The sequence below is a fragment of the Pholis gunnellus genome (assembly GCF_910591455.1).
Source record: "Pholis gunnellus genome assembly, chromosome: 15".
NCBI lineage: Eukaryota > Metazoa > Chordata > Actinopteri > Perciformes > Pholidae > Pholis > Pholis gunnellus.
The window spans coordinates 3,494,186-3,517,548 of NC_136542.1; the positions used below are offsets into that span (position 1 = coordinate 3,494,186).

General features: G+C 39.8%; 1 protein-coding gene across 1 annotated transcript; it reads left to right on the top strand.

The window, feature by feature from the left end:
* Nucleotides 1–13,651: 13,651 nt before the first annotated feature.
* noto (notochord homeobox) lies at nucleotides 13,652–14,652 on the top strand (the record flags this gene model as incomplete). Its single annotated transcript, XM_079175018.1, has 3 exons — nucleotides 13,652–14,042; nucleotides 14,159–14,346; nucleotides 14,446–14,652. The coding sequence occupies 3 exons, from the start codon at nucleotides 13,652–13,654 to the stop codon at nucleotides 14,650–14,652; spliced, it is 786 nt and encodes a 261-aa protein (XP_079031144.1).
* Between the last annotated feature and the right edge of the window lie 8,711 nt (nucleotides 14,653–23,363).

A 23,363-nucleotide genomic window follows, 5' to 3' on the forward strand; every position in this document is an offset into this window, starting at 1 on the left:
AGGAAGGAGGAGGAGTATAGAGTTCAGAGGCACATTCTGACAAGGCTTTGAGTATATTTTCATGTGATGTGATGATGATTGAGAAGCATTCAAAAGTACTACAGCTGGGTATCAAAAACAGTAATCAGTCTGGCTTTAAATGCATTTTTTTCTTTACCTATTCTTAAATCAGACAATATCTAAATTAAATTGCCATTTTACCAATTTTAGGCCGTTATGTTTAGACAACGTTCCTGTATGGCTTCTTGTGTTTTGACAACATTTGAAACATGTGGCTTCTACAGACATTATTATTTCTCAAAGTAAGATATGAATCCATGTGGAAAATAGTTGCAGCCTTAAATAAAAAAGAATGAGTCTCACCTCAATCAACTACAACAGGATGCTGTTCTATATATAATGCTGCTTAACCATTAACGCTATTTAAATACCACTTACAGAGGTCATTTTTCTGCATTGAGTACTTTTGCTTTTCATTTTGTAGTACACTTTCCTGATTACACTTACAAACTCTTACTTTACAATGCAGGACTTGGAGTACTTTTTTAACAGTGTGGTACATTAGTACTTTTACTTCAGAAAGGATCTGAATACTTCTTCCATCACTGCACTTGGTCAAAATAACCGTGTTTTAGTTTGGGACAATAACCCAACCCTTTGGTTCTGGGTAAAGTTGGCCCAGTTTCTACAGAGGAGCAGCACAAAATGATGAAGATACAAATATGATTATAAACAAATACGGGCTTTATAACTGTTAAAACTGAAGCTGAATGTGTAGACATTCTGGAATACAACTAGAATAGAAAACTGAAGCAAATACATGCCACATTAAATATAGAAAAATATAGAAACGTAACAGATATGTCTCTTTGAAGTCTCTTTTGAGGCAAGTTTGTGATTGTGGGCAACATAAATAAAGTTGACTTGACTTTCATTTGCTCAATCGCAGAGATTCAAGCTCGACAGATTGTTGAGTTGTCTCATCTCTGTTCAAACGTGTCTCCGCCCGCTCTGCAGTCAATTTACAAATGTGAGACAGGGCTTCGGTGCATTCGTGTTGTTTGTGCTTGTTAAGTATCCGTCTGTTGATTCCTGCTGCAGCAAACTGAAAAAAAACCCAAAACAGGCTCCGTGTGAGAATTTGTGTGTGAATCCACTCAACTGTTTAGAGCCTTTAATTAGCTGATCTTAATCTATGCAGTTCTGTGTGTCGGGGGATCAAACTCTAAAGGAACTTTATCACCGTCATGAGTCACAGTCTTGTGATCAGCACAGACTATGTGTATCTTTTTCACTATGTTGAGATTCATGGAAAATAACTTTGTTATGAACTCTTTCTTTTATACATTCAAATAACAGAACACACTCAATTTATTTTAACACCCTTTTTAGCATTTCCAACACATTTTAATGTAATTATAAGGGCATATGACGACATTATCAAGTGTTAATGTATCTAATGTGTTTGTCAAATATCATAATTCCTCCTTTGTAGCATCTTTAAACGGTGTATAAATAGTTCATGAATGATTGATGCCACAGTACAACAAAAACTTAACTATATTTAACGGCATAAGAACAAACATGAAGAAAGTGTGTGTTTTTTAAATCGTCAGATTCGGGTTTTAAATTGTTTAAACTGTCAAATCAAATGATTTGTTTTATTCTTGATCTTGAAAATAGTGAATTCTTAACTCAAGGTCTTTCTTCCAGAGCTTTCAGCAGAATCTCAAGGCAGTGTTTGGAGTTTGTTATGTTACCGTGTGTATAATAGATGTTTTCTTACTGTTGATACGGTCGATAACATGAACACTGTACTGTTGTATACTGTGCTTCAGGTTTTGTTCACATATCGTAACTGCTTTACTTTGACTTTATTTTGTTTATATCTCGGTTATCGTCGTTCTTTCTATCACTATCCCATCTTTATATATATTCATACACTTTGTGTTTTGTTGTACTTCACTTATATATAATGACTTCAGGAATATTTAGGATGTTAAAGTGAAAATGTTTTGTTTAAGCTAAATGTACAAAAGAACGTCCTGGTTGTAAAGCTGTTTTTGTCACATAGGGTAGAAAACATGCATTTTATTTTCATAAAATGAATTAACTAATAATAATAATATCCAGTGAGATTAGTCTCAAGTTTTAATTGAACGAAACGTGAAGCTTTTCAGGAAAATTGAATGTTTTATAATATTTTTTAAGTGGACAACTACGACTTAGTTCATATTTAGTTTGATGTTTGCAGTTTGACGTGTGATACACTGACTTTAACTCATTCTCACTCTATTATATCCGCCTGCTCTTTGTATGTTAATGATTTTTGTGTCACTGTTTTACTGACGAACTAATAGAAAAGAGTTATAGCCCGTCCAGAAGTACGCCCAGCTTGTGGCAGTGACACTTCCCCTTTGTCTGACTGCTAATAAGAGTGATGGGCACACGTGTGTGTGTGTGTGTGTGTGTGTGTGTGTGTGTGTGTTACATACATCTTGAATATTGCATGGAAAGCAGTTGGCAGCGGTTGGGCTGCCCATCTGTCAGAGGCTGAGCTGGGGCCTCATTTAAAAAAAAGGATCAGACAGAGAGTTATTAATCATGGATGAGGTCAGGGATTAAAAGTTAATAAGTTCAACAAGTATCAAAGGTAACGTTATTAAATGTTCATAAACTCAACAATTAGCAGCCCTTGAATATAATGTCCCGACTGATTGATTCTTTATTAATACTGGATTAATTGAGGGGGGGTTAGGTCATTCTTCCCTGCAGGGGTTGAACATCCTGTTCAGAGGACAGTCAGCTTTCATTTTATGCTTTAATTTGTAAAAGAGTCCCTCAGCGGAGCATTTAAGGTGAGAGAATGTTTCCTCAGGGCGTTAAGATGGAACTCATTTCAGCTCATTTCAACTGTAGTTCAGCTAGTTATTATAAAACACGACCTCATCGTCATATTGCACAGTACAACCATCGCCTGAAACACTGCATCACCTCATTGTCCTTTCAGCATCTTTAGATGAGATGAACAACTTTTATAAAAACATCTAAAGGTCATCAAACCTTTTTATCTCAGAGGTTGTCTGTGTCAAAGTGGAAACTCTGTAAGTCTGTCGGCATGAAACATGAAGGTGTTGTTCTATGATTGAGCATAGCAGTGAAGACTATGTGAAGATATAGTGACAGAGCCGGCTCTGATTGTAAGAGTTCATTTCACTTAAGACTCTTGAAAGCTCGCTGCTGTTAATCACAGTCATTATTTAAAGTGAAATTCATGTTCAAATTCAACATATTTTGGCAAGTTGAAAAATGTATTAGGAAGTTTGAAAGAGGTTTTGATTTTTGACCTTCACAAAGCAAATGAAATGCCTTTTGATATTTGATCTTCTTCGACACTAATTCATCCATTTCACAGACTGTATTCAGTCCCAACATGTGACACAGTGTGTGTGGCAGCAGCTGCCAGACAGTCTTCATAAACTTGTATATTTGTAGCGCGATGCCACCTGCTGGTGATCTGTGGAACTGCAGGATGGGTACGATCAAAATTAGGACTACAACAAGTTCTGGACTACAACAATGGTGGTTCTTTTTTTGCTAAAGGAGGTAAGATCCCCATCCAGAGGACTCTTGAAGAATTACACAGATATTTAGAGATGATTATGTGTTTATGAATAAACAGCAAGAGGCTCATAGGTCCATCACATAATTATTATGAATTATAATGAGTTAATACAAATAAACTTTAAAAATCTAAGACATGTTTCCTTGACTACAATAGGCCTATGAATGAAATAAAGTGCAGTATTTGGTTCCATAGGAAACAGGTGATAAAGCATTAAAGATATACAGCAACATGCAGCATCAAGCATGTCAGTGTGGAAATACATAAATATGAACACATTCTATATTAAAGTTGAACAGCTTTGATTTAGCACCCAAGACTAAATATATGACAGGATGGCGTCATCAGTCAATGTCAATATGAATCCTACATGCTGTATATACAATATATCTTTACATGTACACAATCAGTGCGCGTATATCCATTCCGTATTAATTTCTTTGCACTATTTGTACTGTTTACAACTTACAGAATACCTGACTATACATGTTTCCTTTATATTTTATTTTTGGTCATAAATGCGTTTTAAGTATATTTATGTAAACACCTATTGTTTACTACTTGTGTACATAGCAGTCCTGTCTATTCTTTACCTTTATATCTCCAGCAATTCTGATTCTGACTGATGTTGTTCGGTATAGTGAACACATGGGGGCAGTGTCAATACTGTTTATATGGTCGCTCCTTAGCTCCTCTTTGTCATACATGACAAGGGATTTACATCCATAAAAGCAATCACAAATCTGTGTTATTGAAATGTTTCATGCGTCAGATTAATCTAATAATCGGCAAATAAAAGTATTTTATTTTACTTGTGCTGACCATCTGCAGTGAAACAAGTTTGTTCAGGTCTTTTTTATCACAGACATCTACTGATATCTTGATATTTATTCCAACATCTTGTGTAATCTGTGTGTTTGTGCATATTGGTCCTTTGTTCTCACATTTTGTTATTTCTACTTTTATTTATTTTTAGCTTTTTACTTGTTTTTAAAAATAGTTTTATGTTTGCTTTTTGTAAAGACTTTTATAATTGGTGATATTGATAAGTTCTATATCAATTTATAATTTTGGTCCATTAAAAAAATATGTGAGTATCTCTGGATGAAGACATAATGTGACTTATTTCTTGTTCAGGTTTTTCCTCACTTGAAGTGCCTCTACCTCTCTCGTCCACCAGATGTCCCCAGATGTTCATCAGATCTGCAGTCTACCTGTCAGCCTGTGTGTGTGTGTGTGTGTGTGTGTGTGTGTGTGTGTGTGTGTGTGTGTGTGTGTGTGTGTGTGTGTGTGTGTGTGTGGTCTTGTTTGAAGTGTTCAGTCAGCTCTTGTAAAAACACTAAATTAGCCACCATGTCCATGGCTTGTTGCATAAGTTAAAGGACGAGGAAGTGAGGTGTAATGTGCCTTTAGGTGGGCTGTCTGCTCTAATTATTGCTCCCAACACTCAGAGTCCATCACGGCCCGGGCATTGTGAGCGTATCTGTCTTTGTTTGGCGTTTCTCTATGGAGACCACTGCTTTGATCTGCTGTTCAGCTCACAGTTACGTGGACACACACAATAGACAACAACCTAAGGTGCGATGACAGTAAACCTACATCACTACAGAGAGGAGTGAAGGCTGAAACACAGGCCTCTCTTTCTGTTGTCAATGCAAAGAAAACTCACACTTAAAGAGAAGCAGCGGAACATGAAAAAAACATACAAGACAAAATTATGTGCGATTTAAAAAACATTAAAGTAACGAGTAAAGAGGAGCAAATTTCATAGTTTTCTTAATGTTAACAAATTTCAAGAAAAGACCAAAACCAGCACAGAATGTACTAACACGTCTTCCTCCTCTGAGCCATAGAGCTCCATTAAAAACACATCTTTGAGCCTCACTCTTTCACTGGGGGACGTGTTCCTTCATCACCATGAACATGCACACCGGCCTGCCGCCCCAAATACTCACTAGACAGCCCAGTATCATGACAGGAAACGTGATATAAATGGTTTTGTGTACATGTCGCTCAGCACGAGAACACTGCCAACGGGAAGTCAGTTAGGATCCTTTTTTTTCATGGTGGACACACAATTAAATGCATCCCTGTGACTATGCAAAGGTCAGAGTGAGGTATTAAATATTTACAAAGACCACTTATGGTGGGCATGAAGGCAGGTGGATGGGTCCAACCAACACAGGACTTTCGTACTTTCAACCTCAAGACCGGTGTTGCAGTGTTGTTGTGGTGTTGTTGCCTTAACCTGACGTTTGTGTTGTCGCTGTAACCTAACTGTGCTTAGCTATTTCAAGCCCAACCACGACGATGTTCCCACAGATAGCAGAACACAATCTCATGCCGAGGAGCACGAAACAACTAATAGATTTTGTGACATTTCAAGAACTGCACTGAGACTGTGTTGCACTGAGCACCAAATGTGGATTCATCCGCCGCTAAAAATAGTCCCCAACAAATGAGTAACATGCTAAAAACTACGCTGTCCAGCTTTTTAAGGACATTATTCAACTTTTTTGACAAATTATATTATTTGTAACCACTTTTTACAGATTTAGGATTTAAGACTAATGGGCTCAGGGAGACAAGAGGGATGAACTGTTAAGTTTGGTCTTTTCATGGTATCACGGTATCCTATAGTGCAGACAGCAGTTTGTCCGTTTCCTGAACTGAGGTTCTACGTCACAACGAAACACAGACGAGGAACACTTTCTGGGAACGTGTTCTAACTAGAACAACGTCTTCAGGCCTCTGTGTGAGCTCCAGGTGACCAGGGGGAAGCCTTTAAGTGATTTACTAGGACATGAATTACTGATCAGTGCATGTCGGCCCCATCATAAACAGTTGTGTATAATATATACTCAAGGAGTACATTATTACATCACTGTCCCTCTCATTCTATACATGCTACAATATAGAAACAGTTATACTTAGATTCAGTTTACTTATATATAAACATTCCCAACTTTAAGCACTTCAAATATGACTTGTGTTACATATATTGTCGTACTGTATTATCAGCATGTATTATAATCATTGTTTTTTTATTTTCATTTGTTCCAATGCATTTTTTTAATAATTCAAACGTTTTTTATTAGCCTAAGAAGTGAAAACAAGTTGCAACCCTTAAAGAGTATTTCATTCTTTATTTCAAGTAAAATATTATGTGATTATTATTATGTAAATTACATGATAGAGATATGATTTTCCTTTGTCAATGACGACACGTTAGAGTGAAGATAAATTGATGCTATTTGAAGAACTGCACATTGTAAACTTATAACAAAATATAATAAATATACTATTTTGTGCTCATTAGTTTTTGCTATATGAAGATCTAAAGTAACTGTGTGATATATTTTATTAAGAATGATCTATAACCATAATTTATGTCATATATTTCCATGGTATCGACAGCATTCACAGCCCTCTATCTGACAGTTATTCTGTATTTACTTGTGCCTGAGCAACGCTCAATAAAACTGAATTGTGTATTTATGTTGGTTCAACCACAGTGTTCATACAAACTCACTTCCTAAAAAAACTAAAACCCTTTTAGACAGATTTCAGTTTCAAAGAGATGTCTCGTCTGGATAATATTTAAAAGAAATAGAGACGAAACAATAAGTCTATTGATCAATAAACAGAAAATGTGTCTCGATTCTCAAAAGTTTGCTGCTTTGGTTTTGGACTGTTGGTCAGACAAAGCGATCTGAAGAAATTTGAAGAAGCCATCTAGGGCTCTAGATTTAAGACCTTTTATAGAGAGAATCATCGGTAGCTGCAGCTGTTCAAAAGCTACTGACTCTTATCATCTAAAAGAAACGACTCTCTCCATCTCTGGAAACATCGATTAAATCCCCTTTACAGAGCAGACTGACGCTGAGAACAACGGTCAGGTTGAATATGCAGGTTTGTCATCATTTTCCTATATATAAAAGGCCCGGGGAGGTGTGTGGGGGGTCGAGGAAGTGTGGCAGTAATATAAGCAAACAGAGAATGTGAAGAGAGGAAATGGCCTGTCCTAATAATCACAGCCCAGGAGCAGCAGTGCATTCAGCTCGCAGCGCCGGGGTGCTCGGCCGCTCTCTGTCTCCTTTCAATGCAGCAGAGTCCTGCGAGCAGCGCTTTATGGACAAGCCCCGACACCCACAGGAAGTGTAAACAGAGGTCAAGTGTTAAAGTCCAACCCGCCAATTCTCACCTCCATTAAAGGGGATTGATGGGGGGGAGGGGGTCTCCACAGAGCCCTCAAAGCACCTGGGAAGGGGCCCCTTTAAAACACGACAATGATTGGTTTCATAAAGAAGCTCTACAAATCAGCACACATGTGAAATGTCCACATGACATTTACATTTCATGCATTCATCAAGAAACCGATGAACCACGGTACCTCGACTAGAAAAGTAAAAAGACGAAAGGTTTGGTTTTAAAATGAAAGAACTACCATGTGAGAAAGTATTAACTTTCTGCAAAATGATTAATGAAATCCCTCCGAAGTCTCCGGCTGACCTTTGACTCTTTCTGACAAACCACTGACAGTTTTAGGTTTTACAGTTTAAAATGCACGATGAACTCCTGCATAAGCTTAAGAATCAAACCACTAAATGTCTCCTAAACATGTTTACACATGTGCATAGCAGAGAAATGGAGAAAAAACTTAAGTTGATTAGAAAATGTTATGTAAATAAAGCTTTTACATTATTTTGACGCAATGAAAAGATTGAAACCACTATATCTATAAGATACACACGGAGCTACAAGTGCAAAAGGTGCTTTATGAAGAAGGAGAACTTCTCGCCTGTTTGCACCTCTCCTCCCACCGGTGCACCTTGCTCTCTGCGCTCAACATTAAATCACAAGGTCAGAAAAATACCAACCTGGCTCAGTCCCAAAGTCAGAGAATCCACGTAAAGCTCAGTAATATACACAATGAGGTTTAATCCATACAAAAACCAAAAGGTAAAAACAACACGTTGTGCTTAAGCGAACTGGCTGTAGCTTTATGTTTATCATGCATGAGAGTGACATTGATCTTTTCAGTGAAAAACATATTCCACAAAATGTTGAACTAGTCCTTTAAATGGAATCATTTTGACAGCTTTCTACCTGGCAAAGGGATGCGTTGCCTTTCATCCAGTATGTAGACACCTGACTGTTATTTCATCCCTGCACCTGACCTAAATATAGGATTTGATGTACAACCATCCAGAATCTAATCTTCCAATCCTCTCTGTTAGCTGAGAGACAGCAGAGTACGAGTCTGACATCAGAAAACAAGCTGCGTTAGAAAAATCTGACAACTTCTGTCCTGGAAATGCATCAACACTTAGAGTCTAAGGTCATACTAGCGGCTTGGTGAGGTGGCTACAACATGCTCACATGCTGATGCTCAGCTGGTATCATTTTCATCCTGTTCACCGTCTTAGTTTAGCATGCTAGCATGCTAACATTAGACAATTAGCACAAAATACAGCTGAGGCTGATGGGAAGGTTGTTAGTTTTAGGAGGTCTATGGTAATCGAGTTATTAAAATGCTGTGGTATGTCTCTCTATCTGCAAAACACTGACGCTTTCCTTTACCAAATTATTGATACAACTTCCTTTATGAACCCTATGTAGCAAGTAAAGCTAAAATGATTTCTTTTAGTGTATTCTTAGTGCATAAACTTGACTGCAGGTATCTGTTTCTGCTCAGCTCAGTGGCGTAGTGGCTTGTATGGAGAGTCAGACAGGTCGAATACACACGTCCTCCATTCCCAGGACGGGACCGTCGTGACAGTCAACAGATACCGATCGGGGAAAAAGTAAATCCCTCATTAAGTTGGTAATGACATGGACGGTCTATTCTGTGAGAGGACTCTCTGGAACTAAGTGGCCACTATTAAGCCCCGAGGAGAGCAGCTCGTACAGTAGCACTTCAGAGCGCTGGTGTCGATGCTAATGCTAATGGCTGCTGAGCGGGAGAACCGAGCAGCGGATGACTGGAGGTCCTCCCTTCTGCCACACGTGTAAATGAAAAACACACAGAATCTGCATAGTGACGCTGCATCAATGCCGGAATTAGCCAGTTCATTTCACATTTGAACCATTTAGCTGATGGTGTTAATGTAGCCCATTTTACAGAGAGAGAGGAGGCTGAGAGGTCCCAGCTAAAGGCGCTAGAAGGATACTATTTCTCCAGCCAAAGCACATGACACAAAGGGTTAACGAGGAGTGAATAATGAATTGGTAGCCTGCTACTAAAAGAGCTTTATCAACTTGGATTCAAGTTAAAATGAGGACTTGACAGCTCTAAGGTTGGACTGTCATGAGGCTTGAAATGAAACATATTCAAGTCCCAAGTTTTGGTGCCAAGTGTGCATTTTTTCCCAGCAGCTTCAGAGCAGGTGCTTCAGTTGCAACTTTACATCAAATTCGGCTCCTCGTGCTGCTGGGAAAAAAAACGACACAACCACACACATATTAGCCCGCAGCAGAGCCTGTATGTGTATTGAAGACAGACGGAGCATACCTGGCCTTTTACTGGGCTCCCATTCATAGTCAAGGTGAGGGCCGAGGCCCAGCAGGTCCCAGTAATGAGCCCTCAGGACGGAGGCAGGCCGCTGTGGATCATCCTGTAAATGGCTTCATAAACTCATTAGCGATGGATGTGCGTGGACAGGAAAGGCCCAGATTACAGTGCCTGTTAAATGTGTCGTCCAGGTGAGAGAACGATCCCCTTTCACCTCAATAATAATAATGATGACAGTGTTTCTCCGTGCTTTTGTTTCATTCAATCACGCGTGAGCTGAGCGAGGAAGGTGAGACAGAACAGAGTGTCTCCTCTCTGATCTCATTTCTCTGTCATATGCCATAACTCCTGTATTAATAAAGTTTGTAGCATCCATTGTTGGGAGATCACGACTTTGATCTTTAAATCTCCTCACGATAAGATACTCACAAGCGTTGCATTTGGAATTCTCTCTAGATGAGAGCAGAAGGTTAAACATTTTTATATAGTTTAGACACAATACTTTCCAAACATGAATCTGATATTTCTTGGGAAACCTTAGATGACATTGAACAACTAAAGGTAATACGAATGTCTGCTTTACTACAAGTTATAAGGCACTTTGAATATTTTCCTTTTGACTCCACTTTAGTGACTATATCTTCTTTGAAAAGTTAATAAAATAAACTCTCCATTGCTGCGTGAAGTAATGAGCTCAGAACCATCCATCTACAACATGATAACATCAGTATGATCCAATAATATATTTATACTATAACAATCAATAAAATACAAGGGCCATCCAGCACAGGGAGTTTTTTATTATTTAAAACTTTGAGCGTGTTGTTCTCCTAATAATTTTTATGTGTAACATCTTGAAAACAGGACATGTATCAAAGTATTTTTATTGCTACTTTTACTAATGCAAATGGAATCAAAATGAACATATTTCCACCACGTTCTGCAGGTATGACAGTCTAATACGATAACGGTCTACTGTAATTCATTTTTTCTAATGGAACGCTTACCACTTTTAAGTTGTTTTATAAAGATATATATTCTGTATCATTAATATCCAACACATGCCAAACACCATATGGGCCATACATTCTAGTACACAAGAGTGTATGTGACCATTTGCTGTGTAGAATTTGATGTTTTTAAACAGCTTTATATGTAGTTTTGTTCGTACACTGAATGCTCAGAGAGAATAACGTTTTAATGTAACATCTGTAACCTTTAGTCTTTCTCTGAGTGATGCTCCCAGAAGAAAAAACGAATCCTAATAAGAGACCGCTTTGCATTTTGCATCCAACAGCAGATACTGAATGAAGTGCTGATGAGCAGTTTCAAGCTGTTGGTGGGAAGGATGGCCCATAGAGCCATTAGAGAGCAGCCCCTTCAGCTTCTTTCTCCTCTCAGGCCATGACTATGAAAAGAGAACTCTCTGGGACAATGGTCCGTGTATTCCTTGTCTGGCTCCAATACACAAGGAGGACGTGTTGCCTTCACTGCAGCATCATTAGAGGACACACAGGGTTCACTGCCGACATCATGAAAAAGACATGTCAGCATATTCAGGCACAATACTGGAGGAGCACTCGGCTGCAAATGGAAAAAGATTTCCCTCTTTAGTCTTTATTAGGGTTTCAGCTAATGATTATTCTAATTATCGATTAATCGTGTAGCCTCTAAAATGTTCAAATGAAATGTGAAAAGTGTCCATCAGAGGTTCCCAGAGCTCAACATGAGGCCTTCAAATGTCTTGTTTTATCCAACAAAAAAATCCAAAAGACAATTAAATGTTATACTTAGTCTGAGGCTTTACATTTTTTTTGTTAATTCCACTTGTTAAGATTAGTTTCGCTTATATTCTAAACTTGCTTCTCTATAAAAACATTATTTGATAAATGTTTTTCAAGCTGGTTTGACTCAGAAACATCTGCAGTCTTCCTCTAACTCTTGCCATTTAACTTGAAGCTTTCATGTCAACTCGAGGTTTCAACACTAAATGTGAATTGAGTGATCTGTCAGGACAGAGGTTTTCTGCAGTGCACGCCAGCAAACACCGCGCATGGGGTGGGTGGTCCGGTCGCAGAGGCATCAGAAGAAGCATCTTTATTGTTCAGGCCAGGTCGACAAAGTCTGTGTTTGCCCTCGTCATTAGACATTCTAGTGTCAGTGAAAGAAGATAAATAAAAGGCCCCGAGGTCAAAGGGAACAGGCGCTTCGCTTCGGTGTTTAAATGTGTTTTAACAGTTACTTAAGGCTCTGCAGAGCCTCTCTGCCACCTCCAAATGATGGAAATGAGGCTGGAAGGTTTGCAGAGCTGGCAATAATCCGAGTTGAAAGAGAGGATGTCTTTGTGCTGCGGTGGTGTAAGAAAGCAAATCACTTCCTTTAAAGAAGCCGCGTCTTCATCTTCAAACCTTTAATGAGAGACCGATAAAACAAAAGCCGTTTAAGGATATTATATCCGATGCAAATTTGGAATTTCACAATAAAGGTCTCTTTTCCAAGTGCCTGATGAGATTCATTTAATTCACAAGACACTTTGTGTTTGTTCACAAAATAAATCCAGCCTACAGATTTCAGGCTTTAGACCAACCGGGATTGTTTTAGGAATCAACCAGAGCAGAGGCCTTTCCCAGTCTGGCATTCAAAGGATGGGATGGATGGATCAACCTGTGGATTAACGCGCTGCCTGAGATTAGTGGAGGTGCAGTTTGGTAAGAAAGAAAGAAAAACAGCAGCACCACTCTGTCGCCACACCTGACCCGCTGAATCTGACGCCTCAATTACGCACGGCAGTTATTCCATTTCAAGAGCGACACCGCTGCTGTTAAAAAACACACTCTTGAAATAAAGCGCATTCATTTTGGACAGAATAGAAGATCATGGGCTGTTGTAAAACAGGAGTGACTCTTGATTTACAGTTTTTTTTACAGACACACACACGTCTTGATTGTCCCTAAATTATAAGGTTGGACAAAGTGCATTAAAAAGTTTGCAAGATAAAAATAAGTGGAGTTCAACACAGTAGATGCTCTGTTATTGTACTGACGCGACTTGTTACGCTGCTTAGAGCATCTGTCGGCCAGCCAGAACTTAAAAGGCTCCAAATAGGATGATTTGGTAACATCAAGGCTTTCCCAGCGGTAATGATTACATTTGGACTTAAGATCCATGCAAGAATTTGTAGCCCAGTAAATCTCCCGAGTTCCCTGCCCCCCCGACTCTTCAAAAGCCTTGTCATTCAAAGGGTTAGGATGTTTGACAATCCCAGCTTGTACTACTCCACCAATTAATTGGATACGTTGTCGGGATGTTCGTTTCTCTCATCTGCTACTTAGAAAGACAAAGGACCGATGGGGGGCTGTTGACACCTCTGTGTCCGGCCGGAGTATAAATCAGGAGCCTCCGCAGGAGGAGCAGCATTCACTTTCCTGCTGCACTCGGAGCGACAACTGGCTTTCTGCAAAGGATCAAGATCATACTTTACCGCTATTAAAAAAAAAAATACGTCTGTCAGAATGCAGGTGCCGAACAGACCAGTGGGAGCTTATGGATACTCCGTGCGTAATTACGCACCGGCATCGCTGTACCCGCAGTACCAGGGAAGCCAGTGCGTGTCAACAACGAAGCCTCCCAGTGGGAAGTCTTTCACCATCGATGCTTTGCTCGCCAAGCCGGAGCACGCAACCAGCTGCCGGGCGAGTCCGACTCCGTGCGGAGAGAAATACCAACCAGGAGTCCCAGTTCTGCCTCTCACCGGACACGCGGGCTTACCGATGGCAGCAGCACCTTACCTCTACTCTCAAAACATGTTGCACCCTGCGCTCCACACGCAGCCTGGATACTCAGTCTACTGCTGCCCTCCTTTCTCCTACCAATCCTCGTGTCGTGGAGCATTTTACGCACAAGGTAAATAAAGAGTGTTTTTTCACTATTTACTGGATCTAGCAGAGCGAGATGTAAATGTCAAAATGAAACTGTTTTCACGTGGCAGTGTGATTAAACGCGTCATCTCTTCTTTGCAGCTTCAATGTCCAAAGTGAACGCTGGGCTGCATTCGTTCAAAACTAAAGGTGGCAAGTCTAAACGGATGCGCACCAGCTTCACCAGCGAGCAGCTCTCCCGGCTGGAGAAGGAGTTTGCGCGACAGCAGTACATGGTGGGATCAGAGCGGTTCCTCCTGGCCTCGGCCCTACAGCTCACAGAAGCTCAGGTGAGAAAAGGAAAACAAATCAGAATTGTAGGAATAGCCTCAGAAACTCGTCTCTTACTGGATTTTTTTTCTAAAATACATGTTTCGCTCTCTCTCCAGGTCAAAGTCTGGTTCCAGAACCGACGCATCAAGTGGCGCAAACAGAGCTTGGAGCAGCAGCAGGCCAAGCTGGCCAAACTGGGCCTGGCCGCTCCGCTAAAAAGTCCCGGATCTCAAGGCCACGGGGACGAAGGAGATGAGGATGAGGAGTTCTCCGACCTGGACGTGGACATTGACGTGTCTGATGACTCTACTGACCACTGTTGACCGAACACCACCGGACTGTTTGAGACTTTTTGTACATGTGTTGAGAAAGGGGGCCTGTGTCTCCAACTACGGTTATTTAATAGATGTATAGTTATATATTTAAATGTTTTTGCTCTTTGATAAGCTCACTTCACCTGTTCAGTTTTTGTACATTTGAATGACATATTCAGAAATATATTTTATGACATTAATGCCAACCATGTCCTGTTTATTCCTTCTTATTTAGCCAAGTGGTAGAGGTCAAAGGTTACATTTTGTGTTGCACAAAATCAGAAATCCTCATTTATTATTTGCAACAGCTAAACTCATGGGACATTTTAAAGGCCCATTTTTTTCCAATCAGCTTCTGCTGAGACGAGACATTTTACATTAAAACACAATATTCTATAAAAGTTAGAGTTAGTATTTTACATAAGAGGTTTCTGGTTTTCTCTGTGCTATTGAAACTGGTTTCAGGCTCAGTTGGGAACACGTGACATCATGCACTTATGTCCACCAATCAGGAGTTAGCAGCAAAATCTGATGACAGTTCTGGGTTTGTTTAGCAACTGTCAAATCAGATCAAATCACTCAAACACCATGAAGCAGATTAAGCAGACTTTTTAATGTTAAACTTTTAATTCATTAAATCTAAAGATGTGCTTTTTCAAATTTGAAATCTGACTACGGCTCATTTAGTCTTGTTTCACCCTCATTTAGTGCAACTTTTTGTTAATGTTTAAGAAAAGTGTTGAAATTAGAAGATCTGGAACGGTGATTTAAGGGGCTTTGAAGAACAACAGGTTAGCCTAAATATGAGAAACCACTGCTCATAGTTACGTCAGACTCATTTTAACCAACTGACATAACATTAGTGTCAGAAACTGATTTACCCACAGAGAGTAAACCTGTCTCCTCTATAATGTATCCCAATCAAACCATCATCATGCCCTTTGACCTCCCCTTATTGCTCCTCTCATCTCACTCTGAACGCCCGGTTCCAAGAGACACGGCGAGACATTTCCTCCCCGGTTTGATCTAAGTTGAAGTCTGGGACGGACTCGGGTTCCCCTCTGGTTTGAGCTAAGCAAATAAATAACCAGCTCAGGGATTATGTGAGGATATCTGTAACCCGGGGTGGTAGGGGTCAGTCTGTCTCAGGGCCGGAGAGCTGGGTCTCACTGTTTAATCTGTTTAAACGGTCAATACGCCTGTTCTCACTGCCTCTCAATAGACGGGGCTCACACAGGCCCTCCCACCCATGGCAGGTGTCCCGTCTCTGCTTTGTTGAGAGTCCTCGTCTTTCCCTCCAGGTGGAAGGGGACTCACGCTGTCTGCTGAAGCCTGCCTGGCAGACATGAGGGATAAACCGCGAGGGAAGACAGTGTGCAGAAAGGATTGGGATGTAGCAAATTAGTCCATCAGAGCGGCTAATTGCGCTGGTCAACCTGAAAGTCCCGTCCTGTGGAGCACTCCGTCACATTAAACAAAGACATCTGAGGCGGAGGGTCCATCTCTGTAATCCTCACGTTTGTTTCACAATAAGTTAGTACGTGGATTACTTTGTGGTAATGAATGTATTATCACAGACTTTTACCTTCCATCAAACTACTTTACTGATATGTAGATTTATTATCCTTTGACAATAGAGTGCCGCATGGATGACGTGTTTTTTGTAGGCTGACCCCGGAAGTTAGCATCCCCCTGGTTCCCGCGTCAAAAAGCCAACGGGATTAGTTTTGTATTATTGTAAGAAAACAATCTCTGTGGCAAACAAACGTTTATGATGCGGATCAGCATGTTCATTTTAACAAATGAACACAAATGTTATGATTTGTGAAGCGAGAATGCGATCGCCAGATGGAAAAAAGCTAACATTGGGCTAGTAAGCTAAAAGCTAACGGCACCACGGTCACAGAGCGTGAATATAAAGAACGGAGGCTGTGAAGGCAGACAAGTCCACTCGATGATGTTTAGTCGTCTCACTTGTTAACAACCGGCTTTTTTAAAGATACGTAAAGGGTTCAAAATTCACAAGAGTAGAATTAACTGATGTGTTTTAAATCGCAGAACAAAACGTTAAAATCTCTTACGCTTGTGTTAACAACAAACCTTATTTCAGGAATTGAACACAAAAAAAACACTGACTTTGAGACGAGAGAACTGGAAGTGAAAAACTGCCAGAAACTTAAAGTTATATAAACCTGATGACTAATATTGACTTTCTGTAACCAAATAGTCTCAGTGGCAGGTTGAGTTTGATCACATCAAATAAAGCAATATGCTTTAAGTGACGAGTGGAAATGGAGAACCAATCAACAGATGCCTGTAACACCCAGGCAATGTTGGAAGCTTTCACTTTGAATAATTCTTATAATTTGAGTTCTGTCATTCTTATAATGTTTGTTTCTAAGGGTTCAGCACCCGTCGACATCAGTGACTCCCTAACATTTCTACTCCTGAACCTTAAAAATTAAGTAATATATGATGTCTAAGCACGGATATAAAGGCGTTTTGGTCACAGAAAGTTATTTGTTTTGATTCTGACCCTTTTAACAATCAGCCTATAAGCACATACACAATGAGCATTTGACATCTTCTATATCTGTTACACACTGTGGTAAAGAAATTCCATGCACTTTTTTCACTTCCACTGTTTTTGTAGTTCCTGCTCTCGGCCACTGTAAGGCAGTATACTGTACATGACAGAGTGTAGCATGTTGACCAGATTCTCTTTTGTACAGATGCAGAGAACTGCTGAATCCTTTCTTTTGCTCTGATTTATAAATGCAGTTATTTCCTGTGCACAATGATTTCAGAATAAAGGTCTCTTTTCCGAGCACAATGTTCTCCTGAAACCAGCTGGGCACAAATCCACTCTATAAAAGATTAACGTAAAAACAAATTCAGATTAAATACTGAGCAGAAGCAGAAAGATGAAAGACAAGCTCGAGAGCCTGAAGTTATTCCAGTCAGATCACATTCACTTTTATGTTCTTAAGCAATAACTGGTTGTAATGTTGGTGCACATTGGGGACGTTTGCAGGCCTCTTCTGTGTAAACACATCAAAGACATAAGAGACCAATGTAACCCCAGCATGCCACGAACGCATGCAGCAGAAGTTGCTGTAAGAGGGAGAAGAAGACGGCTGGTGACAGTATCAAAGAGGGAAGTTTAATAAACGCTAACAGAGCTGATCTCTTTCTCTCGTCCGCCACCCCCCCGCCTGCTCTCTCCTGGTGTCTCTGCTCCGTCTGATTAGGGCTGAAGGAGCAGAATTTGTGTAAAAACCCCAGAGAGCCGTTTCTGATGTGATCAGCTCCCCCTCCTCCCCTCGCTCTCCACAGCCCAACGTAATCCCATTGAGGGAAAGAAAGAAGCAGTCAGAGGCCTGGGAAAGCCTGGAAAGTCCTGGGGATGGAGGGGGGGGGGGGGGGGGGGGGGGGGGGGGGGGGGTCGTCCCAATTAGCACAGGGCACCTTAACGGCTGGAAACAAGCCAACGCTGGCTGGGTTTCTTAAGACTCTCTGCGGTGAAGCTGCTTATGAAAGACAACTGTTACATCTTCATTTGCCTCTTGACTTGTTGCTTTTGTTCCTTTGGCAACAATTTGTCTTGGAGCTTCTTCATCCACTATTAGAATATATTGTGTCTTTGCTGGCTTATACTGTATTTTCTATAGCTTAAGCAATTAGTGGAAGGGTAAAAACCTTTTGACGACTCGATTAATTGTTTCTCTAAGAGAAAGGACGACACAAATGCCCATCTCAGCCTCTCGAATGTGAGGATTTCCAGCTTTTCTTTGTTCTATACGATAGAAATGTGAATACAATTCGGATTAGAACAGTTGGTCGAACAGAACAATCCATTTAAAGACGTCACCTTGGGCTCTGGGACATTGTGACAGGCATTTTTTCACAGTTTCCCGGCATTTTACAAATCACAGAATTCTGCAGATTACTGATAATGAAAATGATTCAGTTGCATATGATTCAGTTGCATATGATTCAGTTGCATATGATTCAGTTGGATACGAGCTGACAAGTGACACAAGGCCACAACACCTCATATCCAGTGCAGACTATAAACGGCCATAATAAAGATAGTTAGCATCATGTTGGTCAGAATCATAAAACATGCTGCACACAGACTTTAACACCAAGTTATTAAATATGAATTGTAATAAGTTATTTTCATGATTGAATTGTCAAATCATTGTGAAACTTGCCCCAATAAATCATTACCCAGAATCTAAGGTGACACATTCAAACTGCTAGTTTTGTCCAACCAGCTGTGTAAAACCCAAATATGTTCAATGTACTGTCATATGTGACAAAGGAACGCAACAAACCTTCATATCTGAGAGGCTGCAACCAGAAGGTTTGGCAACTGAATAGTTCCAGCTCAATACAAATGTGTTTTAAAAATGAAAAACATAATTTTGTAATAGTCAGATGAGAATGTGCTTATCTCTTTGTCATCACTCCTCGTCTTGTCATTATTATTATTGGCTGTTTCTTTATATATTTGAATACCTTTAAAAACATTTCTCCTCCTAGGTTTAAATGAGCTTCGTCACGTGACTCAGCGCAGATGCAGCTACTGTGAGAAGGTGTGAAAGTTCTCATGGAGAGTTATAACCTCCAGCTCCAAAAGGAGAGTGCACTTCATTTGAATAACGCGCGTTTTAGGGTGGGCGATTGTAAAAAAAAATAAAATAAAAAAAATCCGTCTTTGCATTTTATTTGCAAAGGCGAGGGCCCCTCCACTCCATCTAATAGTCATTAGCTTTCATTACAAGCGTTTGAAGTAGAAGCCGCCCTTTGTCTCGTGGTGAAAGGGTCGCACTGGAGACGCACAATGACTTCTGACACGGGCACAGCTCGCCTCATCCTCCTCATGGAGGAGAACGGACTCGCTTTCTCCCAGGAAACAGAAGTTCCCGTTCACATCGTGTTCAGTGACAGAGAACACCATGAAGAACAGTTAAAGGACAAATAGAGTGAACGCGTAATTGATCCAACGTGCGTCTTTTACGCACACCACCACATGAATAAAAGGGGAAAAACAATTAAAAATAACCGAAAATGTTGTAGTATCTCGCTAATATTTCAGCACAACAGTCTCATGATACTCAGCAGTAGATACGTTTATCTGTTTATCAATGATTTAATCTCCTAATAAATCACTGCAATTTTCATTCAGATACTATTATTGTCCTAAAGCACATTTGTGATAATACAATCATCATATCTCATTTAGCATTGCAAGAATGTTCCTGTACCACTCATATGGGAAACTGTGTGTAGGATTTCGCTGGAGTAGCTTTAAAATGTGCATATAGACTTTGTATAAGGGCTCGGGTTCACAAAAGTAAAAAATTATCTTTTAGATATGAAACACAGCAGAAGAAGCTAAAAAGGCCGAGATAAATGCCTTCTCTCGATATGAACACGTATTTTGTCTCCAGGCCGTGTTGAAAGGGGGGTGTTTGTTTATGCTGAGGAGGGGTGCCGGTGTGGAGGAGCGGGGCCCAGTACAGGTGGCTAAACGACGGCACTTCTCGTGCAGGTGGCACAAACGCAGCGACGTGCTACTTTTCCCATCTCGTTATAATGGGGTGAAATTTTCCAAGTATTTAAGTGGGACAGATTAGCTGAACACACAACGCTAATGCGAAACAAAATGGCCAATTAGTTTATTAATGAACGCGGGAGGTGAGAGGGGAAACCCCCGGGCCTCAGCTGGTTTCATCTTCATCATGGAGGAAGAGACCGGAAGTTTATCTACGAGCCAAGTAACGAATAAAACCCAGAGACTAATGTCTAATAGTTTATCACATACTTTGGTCTAATCATACCAGTCATCAAATTAAAATAACTAAAGGGGCTGTTTTTAAAAGAATGCGTAGAATTTAATAATGATTTAAAAGATTTGAGATGACAAAAGGAAACAGCCTGAGATGTTTTAGGCACATCAATTGAAATTAATTTACATAATTCAGTTTAGTGAAGCCTAACTTTACTTTGCAGCAGTTAGTGATGCTATTTTTCTGGAGAGCTTAATTTGTGTCTTTGGTTGTGTTTGTCTTTTTCATTTTCTTCTGATCCTCTGCTGCCTAAATAAAACACAGCTGAGGAGATTCTGTCTTTGACATTATTGACCACTGAAACATCAGAATATTGTGATGTCCAAACTCCAAATACTACTTTTGAAAAAAATACTAATTGTTGAATCTTAACCACTGCAAGTAAGCGCACATTTCTGTAACACTGCTAATTTAGTTTTTTGTCCGTTTCCGTTTATTTTTTTAGGGTTTAAGTTTGAGTTCACACGCGCCCTTTTACAGTTTACATGATGTTCATTAATACGTCTTGTATTAACCTCCCAGTTTTGAACTAAAGTGTAATCAGGGTAATATTCCTCATGTCCCACTGAAACAGCTGGGAGGGAAACCTCTGGGAACTGGAACTAAAAACCCACTGAGGTCAAAGGTGAACTCTGCAGGAAACCTTCAATCCTGTTAACATGCTCTGACTTCCTTCAACCACTGGATGGCAGCATCGGGTTAACAACAACAACAACAACACAGGGTCGGTAGACTGGTAAGTGATCTCGCACGTCTTTGGAGGTAAAGCGTCAGACAGTTGATGGAGTGAAATGTTTCTCAGATTGAAAGGTTTTATTCAGCCACAGGTCTCAAACATTAGAAGTAAAGTAGAGTTTTAAGGTCACCGAGTCAAGTGAAGTGTCAAGTTATAATGAACTGAGGATTTATCACATGTTTTCCACGAGATGAGACACATTTCTGAACATTATTATAAATAGAACTTTGGTAACACAGATGTAACACTTTCAGAAAGAATAGAATCGTTAAAACTCACTTTTACTATAATTATGTTACTGCAATTTTCTTCATTAAGGCAAGCATCAGCAAAAAAAATCCTATTTTTCTCAATTATTATTAATCAGATAAGACTCCATTATAAGAGCATCTTGTTTCGGCCACTAGAGGGCGGCACTTGTATTAAATTGAGCCATCTGTCTTCAGATTGGCTTTTCCTCTTTGTCCCTCTCCCCTTAAAAACAACTTTGGATATTTGAAACAGACAATTAACCTGTGGAATGTATATAATATAATATATATATATATATTTATATTTATGTGCCATGTTTTAGACAATGGTGTTATATTGATTAGTGACACTTTAATGACGTTTGAAGACATGTTTACAATAGATGTTGGTTTGTTGAGCTCAGGTCAAAGTCATTTGTAACCTGTTTGCAACACTTTTTATATTTCCACATTGTTAGAAGACAAAAGTCATCAGAAATCAATTTTCGACAGTAATCTCTGGAGGCAGTGTTGATTATGAGTGGATCATCCTGAAATAAAGTGAATTTAAAATTGTATAATTTGCAGATAAATGTAGAGTACCAGAAATATGTGTGTGTGTGTGTGTGTGTGTGTGTGTGTGTGTGTGTGTGTGTGTGTGTGTGTGTGTGTGTGTGTGTGTGTGTGTGTGTGTGTGTGTGTGTGTGCGCGTGTGTGTGTGTGTGTCTGCCAAAGTTCTCAAGTCAGATGCGTTTTTAACCGTAAGCTTTTCAATGATACCTGTTGGGTAAAAAAAATATTTCTTTCCATTGTTTATATACACGGTGTGGTGGTGAAGTGTCTCTCTGTGGCTGTATCTCCCACAATGGAAACAGTTTGGCTGAATTAACATTGTTTTAACTTGTCTATCACATAGAAATATTGGCACCATGTTAAAGGAATGTTCCCTTAAAGATCAAACTCTTCATCGTCTTTGATGTTAACTATTCTCTCTTTCAGTTTCCTTGATTGGCGAATGTGTAACATGCTACAACTACTGCTGTAATCCCATAATTAATATATAATCTGAACACATTACGACATCCAGTGTGGTACAGAGGATATTAAACGAGGATTAATTGAGGTCTCAACACCACTAATGGTCACACGTGCACTAAAATGTTTAACTATTGAGGAATGCCACTAAAACGCATTTCCGCTGAGGAGGAACGTCCATCTGAAGATCACTTTCGGTCAGACTCAGGAACTCTCCTCCGGAGCCTCGGGGGGGAAAACCAACAGTAGCCTACGGAACAAAGGTAGACTGCTCTGCTTTGTTTCTGTTAATGCAGAGCGATTTGAACATCTATTAACCAGCAGCGATCAGGGTCAGTGCGTAAAGGCCCACAGGGTTCCATCGTTAAACTCAACCGGCTCTGCACAGCCCGCAACTTCGTGCTGTTGCACTCTGGGTAAAAAGACTTTCCTCAAAGACGTGAGATCTTTATTATATAAGCGAGTTGTTTTTTAATGATTCTCTCACATTCTTAATAATTATGACCACCGAAGGATTTATAACGTGACCTTCTAACCAAACTCAATTATTTTAAACCTAACATGTAAATTAAATGAAAATATTTGTATCTTGAAGCAAAACAATAAAAACTCCACAGAACGTCCTGAGGTTATTTTTTAACATTTCAAATATCATAATCGACAAAAACAGGCGTTTCTAATCGAGTGGTTTATATGGCTCTGTTATTTCTCAGCAGTCTGGGTCATGCACGTGAGGACACATTTTTTGGGTGAAACTGTATCGAGGAGTTCATGGCTCACCCACTAAATAAACACCGATTTCTATCTGTCACACAGCACTATGAAAAAAAACAATGGAGCTTTTTTTCTGGCACCGAGCGA